Genomic DNA, 14,468 nt, shown 5'->3' with positions numbered 1-14,468 from the left:
ACCCCAAGATTGAGGGCTCAACTTATTGATCCGGTTGACCCCACTGCTTACAAGAATATCAGGAGTTCTCCAAATAGGGAAGTTTAATATTTCTTCTTTCTCCCCAGGCCCCCAAGGGGACCTTGCAAATACCTCTTTATTCACTGCCCAGATTACTCTGGGATATATTGGGGCATCACATAACCTGAACAAAGCAACAAGATCTCACACCCTATTCAAGATTCCTTGTACTTTGGTGTTCAACTGACTGACCATACAAGTTCAGTTAGGAAATGCACTACCCAAAATATAAATTTAGCACCAAATAAACATCTCTCCCTTTGGTCTCACATAGAAGTTGAAGTTTTAAAATATGGACACGCCATTCTGTACCCTGTACAGATCAGCTTCATTTATATCTCTACTCAATGTCTGACCATTTTTCAGCTTTTTAAAGAGTTTTTGTATGGGGTACTGCTGACTTTCATAGCTTCGAAGCTCTGACTAAGAGTCTCAGGTGTCACGTAAATAACCCAAAGTTTCTGGGAACGACCAGTTTGTAAACAAACAGCTCTGTGAGCTTCTCCTAATTTCATCTCTTATAAAGAACTCCAGTAAAAAGATTAAGATCTACCAACAGGTCTTTACCCAGAAATGGATTAAAAGGATATGACCATTTCTAGGATGCATGACAGCTTCAAACCACCACAACATCGAACAGTTTGATTATGAAATGTTGTGATATGGGTCTGTTTGGAGTTCATTGACCTTCTTGGGTGTGTACATTCATGTCTTTGTTAAGTTTGGAATATTTTCAGCCATTATGTCTTCGAATGTTCTCTCTGCTCCTTTCTCTCTTCTCCTTCTGAGACCCCACCAAGTGTATATTGGTGGACTTGACAATGTCTTACCGAAGGGAGTGACACAAGTTTTACATTTATCGTAGTGATATCAAGCTTCATTTTTTTTCTTAAAACTTTTTATTTATAAAAACAATTTTTTATAGAATTTCTTCAGGCTCTGTTCACTTCTCTTCTTTCATTTTTCTTTCTGCTCTTCAGATTGGATTCTTTCAGGTGTTTATTTGCAGATTCACTGATTCCTTCTTCTAGTTCCATTCTGCTGCTGAAGCTGTCTAGGGAATTTTTAATTTCTGTTACTCTAATCTTCTGCTCTCGTTCTTTTCATAATTGCCATGTCTCTGTTAATATTATCTATGTTTCGTCTGTCATTCTCCTGATTTCCTTTAGTTCTTTGTCCATGTATTCCCTTAGTCCTTTGAGCATATGTAGGAACATTTTATTTAAAGTCTTTCTCTGTTATGTTCCAGGTTGGGTCCATCTCACTGACGGTTAAAATGCTTTAATCTTCTCCCTTGCCTGCACCATTGCGTCCTCTTTCTTTGCATGTTTCGTCATCTTTTGTTGAAACCCAGACATTTTTGATATTTTTTTGTGTTATCACTGGACTTTAGACTCTGAGGCCTGTGTTCCTTGAGCTAGTGTCCAGCTACTGTTATGACAGAGCTTTCCTTGAATGCCAGGAGTTAAAAAATAAAAAAAAGAAGGAAGGAAAAAAAAAACCAGACTGACCTGCACCTATGGTCTCCTTCAGAGTTTGTCCATGCAGTGAGTTTAGAGAATAGCTCCAGGCCAAAGCGTCGGGGCCTCCCTGATTCTTTCTGGGGATGTGTCTTGTCTTGGGCATATTGTTTGGGTCTCGGCATTCCCCTATAACTGTCCCGTCTTCCCTGGGAAGCCTTATGGTCCCAAGCACTGTGCTGTACACCCCACAGCCAACCCTTCCTGGCCCCATGTAGCCATGACTTGGCTGCTCTCCCCAAGGGTTCTGTTGGAGAGCTCGTTGAGCCGCCTTCCACACAGGGCAAGCTCTGGCCTGCGAGTCCCTCAGCCACCACCTGACAGATTGGCCAGATGTCCATGCTCCCAGGATGTGTTCCCTCCGCAACCAGACAGGGCCCTTCCCGCCTTGGAATAGTTCTTTGCCGAGCCGGTGAGGGGATGGGGGGTAGACCAGCCAGGGCACTGCGAGATCCGACTGCTTTTGAGTTGCCTTTTTCTTGATGTGGTGCTCAGCCTGTTCCTGTAACCCTTTAACTGTGTTCTGAAACTTTGAGAAAAATGTTTCCTTCCAGTTCTTGCTGTCTTGCTAAAGCTCCTGTGGGAGTTGGCCCCCTGGAGTTTCTCACTCTGTTGTCTTGATTAGAGCAAGGCCTTATCCCCAAGGTCCTTTTAAAAATATATTCATTAAGGGCAGGCCACGGTGGCTCAGCAGGCAGAGTTCTTGCCTGCCATTCTGGAGACCCAGGTTCGATTCTGAGCATGGTTTTATCTGGAGGAGGAGAATGGAATGAGTAAGGGCAGCCAAGAGACCTACATTTTAGCTGTAAAGTTTTTATTACTTTAAAAATTAAAGATCTAACATAGGTAAGCATAATGCTGAGTAGTTGGCAGAGTTGGGTAGTTATACAGTAATTCATTTAAGTTTTCTCTATTCTTATTTGTATGTTTGAAATATTTCTCAGAAGAAAGAAGATAAAAATAAAAGTATTAGATAAATAGTGATGCAAGTGACACGCAGATATGGCCAGAACTCAGTGTTCATAGATGCAGAACCGATGTTTTAAAGATTCTGAATTGTTCCAGATTCAGAACAGAACTCTGATCTAGAAGACCTGTGCTGTTTGGATAGAGAGCTTAGTTGTACATACTGTTCCTGGTGCTCCATTTTTGTTCGTGGGTCATATCCCTGAAACCAGCCTTTGTTTTTCCACCCGTGAAATGTGTGAGCCACTCTTAAACTTATTACGATCCGTGTTCTCACAGTGTAACACCTCATTTCATCCCCCCGACCTTTTGATGTAGGTGCTGTAATTAATCCTGGTTTCATAGCTAAGAATACAGAAGCTTAGAGAGCTTAAACAACTGCCCAAGATCACAGCTTAGTGAGTAATCAAATCAAGATTTGAGCCCAAGCAGGCTGGCTCGAGAAGCAAGCTCTTGGCTACTGCTTTATACGGCCACCCTTGTCTCCAGCAAGGCAGGAGAAAGAGAGCGTTAAGCTTGGAAATGGTTGGGATGTCCAGCTGTCATCACTGCCACCAGGTATCCAGAGGACCACTAGGACCCTAAGGTCGTTTTCTCTCCACAGGACTCTGAGAACAGTGGGGACAGTGGATACCCCAGTGAGAAGCGGGGTGACCTGGATGACCTAGAGCCCCGAGAACATGTAAGAAACCCCCAGAAAATGAGACCAGAGTCCCTTGGCACTTCATTTTCCAGGAAGATTAAAGAGCCAGATGGCCAATCTGGGTGGGTCGTGAGAACATAACAAATAAATGAACAAACGAGATTGTTTCAGAGAAAGATAAATACAGGGAAGAAGATAAACGAAGTAAGAAAACAAGTATGGGGATTAAATACAGGGTTGAAAATGGTGAACACATTTTAGGGTGAAGGAGGAATCTTGGATTGCTAAACAGTGGAGCTGTGGCTGGGCCCATACCATCATCTCTGCAGTTCCCCAGCATCACCTACCCAGCACACAATGGTTCCGGCTTCACCTGGGGAGGGGCCGCCTGGTTCCTAGGGAGGCGGGTCACCTGGGAGGGCTGAGCTGGTTCTTGGGAGGAAGTTCTGCTATTTGCATACTCTAATCTCTGTCTCCAATTAGGGCCACTCAAATGGCAATCGGAGGTACGAGTCTGACGAAGACAGCCTGGGCAGCTCCGGACGGGTAATGTTCCCCAGGGAAGGCTTATCCTGGGTGCTTGCTTGCCTATGCCAGGCTCTGTTTCTCTTTCTCTGCCCTCACGCCCACCGCTGCCAGCCCAGGCCCCTCTCATATCCCATAATGGGGCAAATCCCCTGGGCAAACACTTTTCAAGCCTCTGCCCTGGGCTGGGTGCTGGGCGATGGGGAGGAAGATTGGAGAAGATACAACAGCCCTTGCCTTTGAAGGGAAGCAGCGGCTCCCAGGGCACACTGCCTGTCCTGTAGGTGCTCCACAACTCTAATTCTACTTCTTGCAACCACCCAGGGTTTGTCACTCCCAGGCGCTCTTGTGACTCATCTGTAGTTTATGTAAGAGAAAACTGAGGCATGGAGAGCTTTCCCCCCAGGTTATTAGTAAGTGGTAAAGACAGGATTCAAGCCCATGAGTCTGATTCAATCAGTGCCTGGCTTCTTACCTCCACACCAGTGGTTCCCAGCCAGGGCTGGACTTGTCCCCACGAAACAATGGATCATGTCTAGAGACATGTTTGAGTGCCCTGACTGTGGGTGGGGATGCTACTGGCATTTAGTGGGTGAAGGCCAGGGATGCTGCTAAACATCTTACAATGTGCAGGGTGCCCAGCCACCCACCCCATCCCCGCCACAGAGAGTGACCCGGTCCCAAACGTCAGCAGTGCCTGGGTTGAGCAGCTCTGCATCCCACCATTGCCGAGAAGATGGACCTGACTGAGAAGTACCACGTGGGAAATAAGCCATTTCTGGAAAGAGCTAGAGTCAAGTCCTGCTGCAGTGATCAGAGAAAGCTTCCGAGAGGAGGTCTCCTGTTAGAGGACAGATAAGATTTGAGGCCATATGACCAAAGTGGGGAGGCAAGGCCTTCCAGCTGGGAGAGAGCTGGCCAGGCCAAGGCTTGAAGGTGAGAAGGTTCCAAGTGTATTTGAGAATCAGCTTGAGAAGACCTTGGGGCATAGAGTTCCTCAGAGCTGGTCTTTTCCAAACTTGCTCAGTGGTAACGACCACCTGAAGTGCTTGTTAAAGGTACAGATTCCCAGGCCCTGCCCTGGAAGTCTGGTTCATTAGGACTGGGGGGCACCCCAGGTGCCACGTGATGTAAATGAGGAAGTCAGGGAAGCTTTAGCTTCTCTGGGATGCTTCAGGAAGCCGAAATCCCTCAAAGCCTTTGGTAAATCTGACTCACACTTGCTGTCTGAGATTTTCCCTGGGCAGTGATTTAGCTTCCTCGGGCACTCGCAGCCAGCCGCCTGGCCTGGTCCTGAGAACACCCTTGGGTGGGAATGGCTTTAGCTAGGCGAGATGCTGTGTTTTCTAAATCTGCATCCCAGTGCACAGGTACTATGGTCCATAGCTTTGTCAGATTCCTAGAGGAAAGCAAAGTGGATTTGCTGGAAGATTTGAAGTCAGACCCTGCTTGAGAGCTGGCCGAGGCGGGGGCAAACCCAGATTGCCAAAGGGGAAACGCTCCTTCGAGCTGCTAGCAGGCCATCATTTGCTAGCCATTTTGTCCTGTTGCTATAACATTCTCTTGGTGCCCAGGAGTTGGCGGAATCTGAGTAAGTGGGAATGGAGCAGTGTTTGTCCAAGTTAGTTTGGAGTAAGGGTTTGCTTTTCCCCGCCCCTGCCAGCCAGGTCCCTCTGTAGCAGGGTCAGCTGACAGCTGGTGGCAGTGACATGCCTTCCTTGTCCTGCCCCTCCCTTCTCTGGCCCAGAAACGCCACCATGCCCCGTTCTCTCCCTTCAGGTCTGTGTGGAGAAGTGGAATCTCTTCAACTCCTCCCGCCTCCACTTGCCAAGGCCTTCGGCCGCAGCCCTGGAGATGCAAAGGCTTAATACCCTGGACCTTGAAAAGAAAATCGGGAAGTCCATTTTGGGGAAGGTATCCGTGATGCCTGTTTCAGCCCCCTCTTTGCACTAACCCGGACCCCCCGAAGCTCCTGCTCTTCTCCGCTAATCACTTCCTTCTGCAGGCTGGCTGGGTGGCCCTCGGGTCTGGCTTCGGCCCCCCCAGACAGCCGGGCCCACGCCGTAGTCTGTGTGGCAGGTCCACCTGGCCATGGTGCGGTACCACGAGGGCGGGCGCTTCTGCGAGAAGGACGAGGCGTGGGACCGCGAGTCGGCGGTCTTCCACCTGGAGCACGCGGCCGACCTGGGTGAGCTGGAGGCCATCGTGGGCCTGGGGCTCATGTACTCGCAGCTGCCCCACCACATCCTGGCCGACGTCTCTCTGAAGGTGAGAGGGTGGCAGGGACACAGCCGAGGGGCGCCTGTGAACCCCTCACTCCCGTCTCCCCATCGTGGAGGTTTATGCATGCCGTGAGATTTTCCTGGGCATCCGTTTGGGGCCAGACATTGTCCCAAATCGGGTTGAAACTGATGGCAGTGGTCTTGGCCCTTGGCTGGGTGGGTGAGTGAGAGGTGGTAGTCACGTGACCAGGCATTTGCAACGTGGCGTGATGGGACAAGCAGAGGATACTGGTGGAAACATAAGGAAGGGCCCGACTGGGGGGGTGGAGGGGTTGGCGCAGCCTCCCCCATGGTGGTCAGTTCTGGCACCACCCTAGAACAGAACCCGGCACACAGTGAATGCTCAAGAGACATTTGTTGAATGAATGAATGAATGAAGTGTGATATCTAAGTACATGGAAATGCTGAATGGTGTTGGCCAGGCAGGATGTGGGAGGTGAGCAGTTCAGGCAAAAGGAGCAGCACAGAAACAGCTGAGATTTTAAAAGAAGTTTAACTTAATCAGTACCAAGGCACTGAAAACGAATATGCTTTATATAAAATCTATCCTTAAAGCAAGTCCTGGAAGACTGATTATACTTTGCCAGCCACTCATGTGTATTCTCAAATATACCTGGTTGCAAAAACAGCATTTCTGTAAGATACGCAGTCCCCAACAACAAAGAATTTTCCTATCCAAAAAGTCAGTAACGCCAAGACTGACACATCCTGCAACAGATGTAAATAACCTCCAAAGGGTAGATAGTAGTAAAACTTAGCAAAACATTTAGGAAGTGATGAATTTTGAGTATTAATAACCTGTCTTTTTAAAATAGCTCATTTTATTGTGAGCTTATATAATTTAATTTTTAATGATGGCTGTGTTTAGCACTGGCTTGCAGAATTCCTGAAAATTAAGCCTTCATTTTCTTGTGAGCCCGTGGGAGCTGGCTCCCATGCACTGTTCTGTTCAGCCTGTCTCCCAGCATCTGCCTTGGGCCCCTGGTACGCAGCAGACTCTCAGAGGTGCTTGGGGCTTGAATGGAGGAATGCCAGGACTTAGGATGAGTGGGCATGAGGGGTCAGGACTTTGGGGCACCCCCCCTCTCTAAGACACTCCGGTAGCTCTCCTTGCAATCACAGGTTGTTTATGCCAGCTGTACTTTTGCAACTTTAGAAAGCAATTTCATTTTTTTCAGTTTTTCATTTGGGACAGACTCTAGCGACCCGCCTGGCGAGAATGTGGTTGCATAGAGCGGTGAGGTTAGGATGGGGCAGACAGGAAGGAAGTGAGTTGTGTTCAAGCCAGGCTTATGGCTTAGCAAGGTAAATGACAGCCATGTGCGCTGAGAGGCTGCTGTGTGTTCTAGAAAGCTCCCAGCTCCCACTTTCCCCATTTCCTACATTGTTTGGGCCTTTTACTCTTTTAGTGATATTTATTCATTCAGCACATGCTTTTCCCAGCATCTCCTATACTCCATACACCATCCCAGGCATTGGGACACACAGCAAAAAAAAAAAAAAAAAAAAAGACGAGGTCCTTGCTCTCAGGGAGTGAACTTTTCAGGTGGGAAAGGATGTAGTACATATTTTATGTAATGAATAAAAGTATTTCCAAGAGAATTTAAAGTATCATTTACTAAGCAATTCCTGCATACCAAGCGTTGTTCTAAAGGGCCTGGGGTATGCACCTATTTAAATGCCGGGGAGAAAATATGACACAGTGTGATCCGGAGTGACTGCAGAAGCCTCTTGTGTTAGGATACAGGTTCTGGCTGCAAAGGAGTCTGGAAATTGTAGTCTTTAGCTGGTTAGCCATGTGCCCAGTGAAAATATGGCTGCTTAAGAAGGACAAGGGAAATGAATATGAGTGACACTGGTAGTTCCTGATATCCTTCTTAAAGCCTGAGGGTTGAGAAGCAGCCGGTCATGAGGAAGAGCACATGGGTCAGAAAGGACAGCAAGTGCAAAGGCCCTGCGGCGAGAACAGGCAGATGGAGAAGGCCCAGCCTGGGCAGGCACAGTAAGCAAAGGGGGTAGCATGGGAGGAGGAGAGTCAGAGAGCTGGGGACCTGTGAGTGTTGAAGGACCTTGGGGGCCCATATGAGAGCTTTGGGTTTCTCTCCAAGGGAAATAAGATGCTATGGCACATCTTTGATACAGCAACATGATCTGGTTTAACCTTTAAGAGCATCTGTCTCTGGCTGCTGTGGGATGGACCATGGGGGAGCAAGAATGGAAGCAGGAGCCCCCAGACCCTGCCAGTGGGAATGTAAATGGGGCAGATCCTGTGAGAAACACGTCTGGCAATTCCTCAGAAAGTGAGCATGCTATATGATCGAGTGGTTCCACTCCTGGGTATAGATAGCGGAGAGAAATGAAAACCTAAGTCCACTCAAAAACTTGTACATGGCTGATCTTAATAGCATTAGTCAAACTAACTTGACACCGTAGTTTGCTAGGGCTGCTGTAACAAATACTGCAAACTGGTGGACTTCCATCACAGGAATAGCTTGTCTCACGATTTAGAGGCTAGAAGTCCAAAGGAAGGATTGGGCAGGACATGCCTCTCTGAAGTCTGTAGCATCTTGGTGTGGCTTGCTGCCCATCAGTTTCTGCCTCCATCACGTGGCCATCTGCCTCTCTCTGTCTCCCGTGCTTCTGCTTCTCTGTCCAAATTTTCTTGGCTTACGAGGACTCCTGTCGTATAGGATTAAGGCCCACCAGATTCGATTTGGCCTCACTTTAATAGGCTCTTTGATGACTTCGTTTACAAATGAGCTCACATCCACGGGACTGGGCATTAGGAATTGAATGTGTCTTTATGGGGAACGTGAGTCAATCCCCAACAGTCAAAAAGGGAAAGCAACCCCAAAGCCCATCAACTGACGAATGGATAAACAAAATGTGATATATCCATTCAGAGGAATGCTATTTGATAATAAAAATAAAGTCCTGATTCATGCTACAACACAGCTGAACCTTAACATTAGACTCAGTGAAAGAAGCCAGATACAAAAGGCCACATACTGTGTGATTCCAGTTACATGAAATATCCAGGATAGACAAATCTGTAGAGACAGAAGGTAGATTGGTGGTTGTCTAGGGCTGGGGGGAATGGGGAGACTGGCAGGTAGCAACTAAGGGGTACAGGATTTTTTGGAGGTGATGAAAATATTCCAAAGTTGATTGTAGCTGTGGCTGCACAGTCCTGTGACTATACCAAGAACCATTGACTTGTAAACTTTCAATGGGCGAATTGTGTCGTATGTGAATTCTATCTCGATAAAATTGTTAAAAAGGAAAAAGAATGGAAGCAGGGAGCCCTGTTAGAAGCAAAAGATGATATGAATGGCTCTGGTGGCATCCATGTAGATAGAAGGGAGTGAGTAAGAAAGAGCCAAGGTTTCACTTTTCCCTGCTCGGGGAAAGCCCTCCAGGAGCCCATTTTTCTCTCTCAGTGGGCAAGTCCATAGCAGCCCCAGCCCAGCATCCCCAGAATAATTCAAGAACGGGAGAAAGATGGATTGGTGAGATCCTGGCAGTCCTTTCTAGTTCATGTCTCATTTGCTTCCCCCCCCCACTTTGGTTTATGTTACAGGAGACAGAAGGGAATAAAACAAAAGGGTTTGATTACTTACTGAAGGCAGCTGAAGCTGGCGACAGACAATCCATGATCTTGGTGGCACGAGCGTTTGACACTGGCCAGAACCTCAGCCCGGACAGGTAACGAACTCAGGGTGTGTCAGAGTCAGGACAGACCTGGGTTCCCCCTACCCCCACCAGTCCAGTGACCATTGGGCAAGTCATTTCATCTCCCTGGCCTCAGTTTCTCCATTTTCTAGAATGGGAATAATCCTTAAATCTGCACCCTAGGGTTGTTACGGGAGGAAAGCCCAGAGATCGACGGCGACTGTTTTAACCATTACATGAAATATTTGCCTTTGAAAAAGTCTGAAAGGGATGAGGCCATCGGGTTCAGAGTGCTTGTCCCTAGATGTTAGGATGATGGGTGATTTTAATGTACTCTTCCAACTTTGAATTTTGTATTTTTATTTTTTCACTTTTAAGATAGAGGGGAGGAAAGAGAACAAGGTCCTGCGGTGAGTTTTCTAGAGTGGCTTTGAGACTTATGGACACTAAGATTCTGCAGGCATCAGTACTGTCTCATTTATCCTTTTGGCTGCAGTGCTGGGACTAATTTCTGCAGTGGGAAGAGGGGAGGCTGGCCAAGTCTCATCTCAGAACCTGTAGCTGGGCCAGCGGTAGGGGAGTCCCAGAAGTTCAGAAGCAGAGGTGAATTGGGAGAAGTGAACTCACAGTGGGACTCGTTGCTCATCCTCTGTGGCTGCCCTATGGGACTCGACTACCTCTTGTGGTTTTCTGGAAGGGAGCTGAGTCCCATCATCATTCATCCATGGTTGAGCACCTCTGCAGTTTGCTCCTCTTTGGTGTCAAAGTTTCTACCTCTCCCTGTGTTTAGAAGAAGGAAAGTCATGCCGTGGCCCTGTCTTATCGAGCTCTCATAGTCTAAAACTCCTGAACGCATGGCAACCTGTCTGCGTTGCATAGCATGCTGTCCAAACATGTATCAGACACTTGCTGTGCAAGGATGCTATGGTTGATGTTTGGATAGCACTTTCATATCTGTAATTCCGTTTCATCGGGAATGAAATCAGATTGCGTATATTTTTGTAGTCCTGGTGCCTAGCACAGGGCCTGGCTCCGTAGTTGTTTGAATGAATGAGCCAAAAGGTGGAAATAAGCCAAGTGTCCCATCAGCAGATGAATGGACAAACAAAATGGTCTGTCCATACAATGGACTATTATTCAGCCATAAAGAAGAATGAAGTTCTGAGACATGCTACGGTGTGGATAAAGCTTGACAACATTATGCTGAGTGCAATAAGCCAGACACAAAAGAACACATATTGTATGAGTGCACTTATATGAGATACCTAAAAAAGACAAATACCTAGAGGCAGAAAGTAGATTACAGGTCACCAGGGGTGGGGAATGGGTTGCAGGAAGTTTTTGCTTCATGGAGATAGAACAGCATTTCTGTTTGAAGTGGTGAAACAGTTTTGGTAATGGCTGATGGTGATGGTAATGAATTAATATCACTGAATTGTACACATGGAAGTGGCTAAAATGGGAATTTTTGTGTATCTGTTACAATAAATTTTTTTAAATAAATAAAAAAAATAGCTAATAAGTAGGAGAGCCAGAACTGAGGTCTTCTCTCTCCTCTTCCAATGTACTGTCTACTGCCCTGCATCTTGGTGGACTCACAGCTATGCTGGCATGGAGAAGCGGTAAAGAGAAAATCCATGACATAATTACATCCTCGGGTCCAGCAGCAGAGCACAGTTAGTTGGGTGTAGGGGACCTAGAGCTGGGCATTGAATATTTGTAGCCGAGGCCCTTAAAAATTTTAGCTACTTATGTTTTCACTTCGTGTCCTTTGGCTACGTTTTATTGTAGGTGATAGTTGTTTTTTTCCCATTGATGTCTTAAGAATTATTTGTATATGAAAACTATTGACCTTTTCCATATATTTCCTTTTTTAACTTTTTTTTCCCCCAGAGATGGCCCTTGTAGACGTAGGGAGGTGGCAGCAGATGTGCCACATAATGACCATTGGGCTTGGGGATGCTTGGGTTTTAAATTTTTATGTAATTACATTTATCAAAATTTTCTTTCGAAGCTATTCTGATGCAGTCATTTCCCTGTTCTCCCCCCTTCTAAGCTGCTCAGGCCTCTTCCATTGAGGGAGTGTTAATTAAACACCAGCTATGGGTAAAGCAGGTCCCCAAGGAGACCCGGATTAGAATGTAAGGGGTTTCGGCTCTCTCAGCAGTTACCATGCATGGAGGAAGGAAAAGTCATTGGAAATTCCAAGACAGGGTGGGCCCTGACCACTGGATGTAATGTTAGATGAGGGTGGGCAGGGAGGGATTAGGCCTGTTTCCCTCTTTCCCATTTGATGGTTTTTTGTTTGTTGTGTTGGGAGGTGCATGGTTCAGGAATCGAACCCAGGTGTCCCGCATGAAAGGCAGGCATTCTAACCACTGAACCAGCCGTGTACTCCCTTTGAATGTTTTTAATTCCGCTCCACCCTTCAAGACTAGTGGGCCTTGGAGCTAAAAAGATCGAAATCTTCTTGTCCAGTATTCAGACCCTCATTTGTTGGGCGTCACAATTTTCAAATAATTTCCTTCTTGCAATAAAATAGGATGGAGTGAGGGTTATCTCCTGAACACCATTACAGCCTGCCGCTTGTCTGCACTTATTCCTCTGACAGACATTTATTGAGCGTGTATTGTTTGCCAGGCTCTGGGAATATAGCAGTGAACAAAACAGACATGGTCTTTGCCTTCTCGGAGCCACATTCTAGTTGGGGTAGAATGTAGGTCATGAACATGTCAACAGGAGAATTACAGAGCGAGGTCCCTGTTGTAAGGAAATAGGGTGCTCGGGGATGGCGTGTCTGCAGAGGTGACGTATGAGCTGAGAATTGTGGGATGAGGAGTCAGCTGTAGAGTTTGGGGAAGAATGTTCCAGTCAGAGGGAACAGCAGGTGTAAAGGCCGAGGGGCAGGCAGGAGTTGGGCATGAGTACAGAGTGTCTTAGAAAGCAGCCTGGTTAGTCTGGCACAGGTGGGGATTAGTAGGAAATGAGACTTGATGGCAGAGCCAGGTCAGGTCCGGCCTTGGAGCTGTGGCAGAGAGGTAGGACAGGGAGTCATCATGACTCCTGCATCTACAACATTTCGAGACCTGCAGCTTGTCTTATCTGTGCACCCCCCCTTTTTTTTATTGTGAAAAATAACATATACAAAAAAGCAATTAATTTCAAAACACACAGCAACAATTAGTTGTAGAGCAGATTTCAGAGTTTGGTATGGGTTACAATTCCACAATTTTAGCTTTTTACTTTCTAGCTGCTCCATGACACTGGAGACTAAAAGAAATATCAGTATAATGATTCAGCAATCATATTCATTTGTTAAAGCCTGTCTCCTCTGTATAACTCCACCATCTTCTTTGATCTTTCCCCCACTCTTTAGGAGTATTTGGGCTATGCCCATTCTAACTTTTTCATGTTGGAAGGGGCTGTCGATAATATGGGACAGGTGGCTGGAACTAGTTAATGTTCTAGGGAGGCTGACCCTTCTGCATTTCAGGACTTATCTGACCTGGGAACCCAGCTGGTGGTTGTAAGTGTCTGGAGAGTAATCATAGTGCATGGAACCTTTGTTGATTCTCAGATAAGCACTTAGGTGTTTTTTAGAGCTGGTGGGAATGGTTTTGGTTGGGGTTTGGCAAACCACGATGAATAGCAATGTCTAACTGAAGCTTGCGTAAGAGTTGCCTCCATGATAGCCTCTCAGCTCTGTTTGACTCTCTCAGCCACTGATAACTTGTTCGTTATAATTCTTTTCCTCCTTTTGGTCAAAATGTGGCCCTCTTTTTGCTCTTTCCTGATGCATTAAACCTAGTTACTTGCAAGCTTAGTAACACGCATTCAGTACACACACACGCACAAAAGAGTTGGCCACTCTGTTCACTCTGTATTTTGCACTGTTTGGGTTTGGTTGGAACCTAAGTATGCCCTTGATGATTTAACCCTATATCAACTGCAGTAGGAGTAATAGTTCGGGGTTGAGAGGTAGAGCTAGAAGAGAAAGTTAGCTATGCAGGTAGCCCTGCATTGTGCTGGAGGGGAGTCAGAGCTGCCTGCATAGCAGAACTAAAAGAGCTGCGTGACTGCTGTTGTTCGCTCAGAGGCCTTGGCACAGGGTCTGTGCCCACCTCCTCTCCTACCCGAGCCATAGGGCAGATTAACTAGGACATCAACCACCGCTAATGCTAGTCCACAGAGTGATTTTGTACAGACTAGAAAAATGGTGCCCCTTTTCAAGATCCTCTACTCCCATCTATTGGAAAATTGTTGTAATACATGGATTCTTTCAGGGAAAACTACCTGACTGCTGTTGAAACAACGACATAAATCTCCTATGTGAAGGAGCCCCTTAGAGTGGTGGCTTTAGGTACCACAGGCTGTGGGCTCCAGATGGTGGCCCAGCTGTGATTCCCCACTGGCCTTGCTTGACGGCCCTTCTCCTCTTGCCCCGTTGCCATGGTAACCTCCCTCTTTCCCTCTGTATTTCCTGGCAAGGACTCGAGACTGGCCAGAAGCCCTGCACTGGTACAACACGGCCCTAGAGATGATGGACTGTGACGAGGACGGTGGGTACGACGGGATGCAGGACGAGCCCCGGTACTCGCTGCTGGCCAGGGAAGCGGAGATGCTGTTCGCAGGCGGCTGCGGGCTGGGGAAGGACCTGCAGCGATCAGGTAGGGCCTGGCAGACATGCCCTGGGGTAGGCCGGGGTTGGACAGGGAGGGTCACTGTTCCTGCTCCACTGGGGATTATGGTGAGGCATGTGAGCTCAGGAACTCAGCAGCTCTGGTGGGGCAGGGAGGCGGG

At 47.1% G+C, this 14,468-nt stretch overlaps 1 protein-coding gene across 2 annotated transcripts in view; it reads left to right on the top strand.

The window, feature by feature from the left end:
- EEF2K (eukaryotic elongation factor 2 kinase) overlaps window positions 1–14,468 on the top strand; it is an 85,767-nt gene that overhangs the window by 64,893 nt on the left and 6,406 nt on the right. For both annotated transcript variants that reach the window (XM_077141574.1, XM_077141573.1), the window contains 6 exons: window positions 3,151–3,228; window positions 3,673–3,735; window positions 5,494–5,628; window positions 5,794–5,982; window positions 9,577–9,701; window positions 14,157–14,335. In XM_077141574.1, the coding sequence (XP_076997689.1) occupies window positions 3,151–3,228; window positions 3,673–3,735; window positions 5,494–5,628; window positions 5,794–5,982; window positions 9,577–9,701; window positions 14,157–14,335 (769 nt within the window). The remainder of the gene's footprint in view (window positions 1–3,150; window positions 3,229–3,672; window positions 3,736–5,493; window positions 5,629–5,793; window positions 5,983–9,576; window positions 9,702–14,156; window positions 14,336–14,468) is intronic.

The sequence above is a fragment of the Tamandua tetradactyla genome, chromosome 23 (genome assembly GCF_023851605.1).
Source record: "Tamandua tetradactyla isolate mTamTet1 chromosome 23, mTamTet1.pri, whole genome shotgun sequence".
Taxonomy (NCBI): Eukaryota; Metazoa; Chordata; class Mammalia; order Pilosa; family Myrmecophagidae; genus Tamandua; species Tamandua tetradactyla.
The sequence above is the reverse complement of the archived record's forward strand: the minus strand, read 5'-3'. Positions and strand labels throughout refer to the sequence as shown.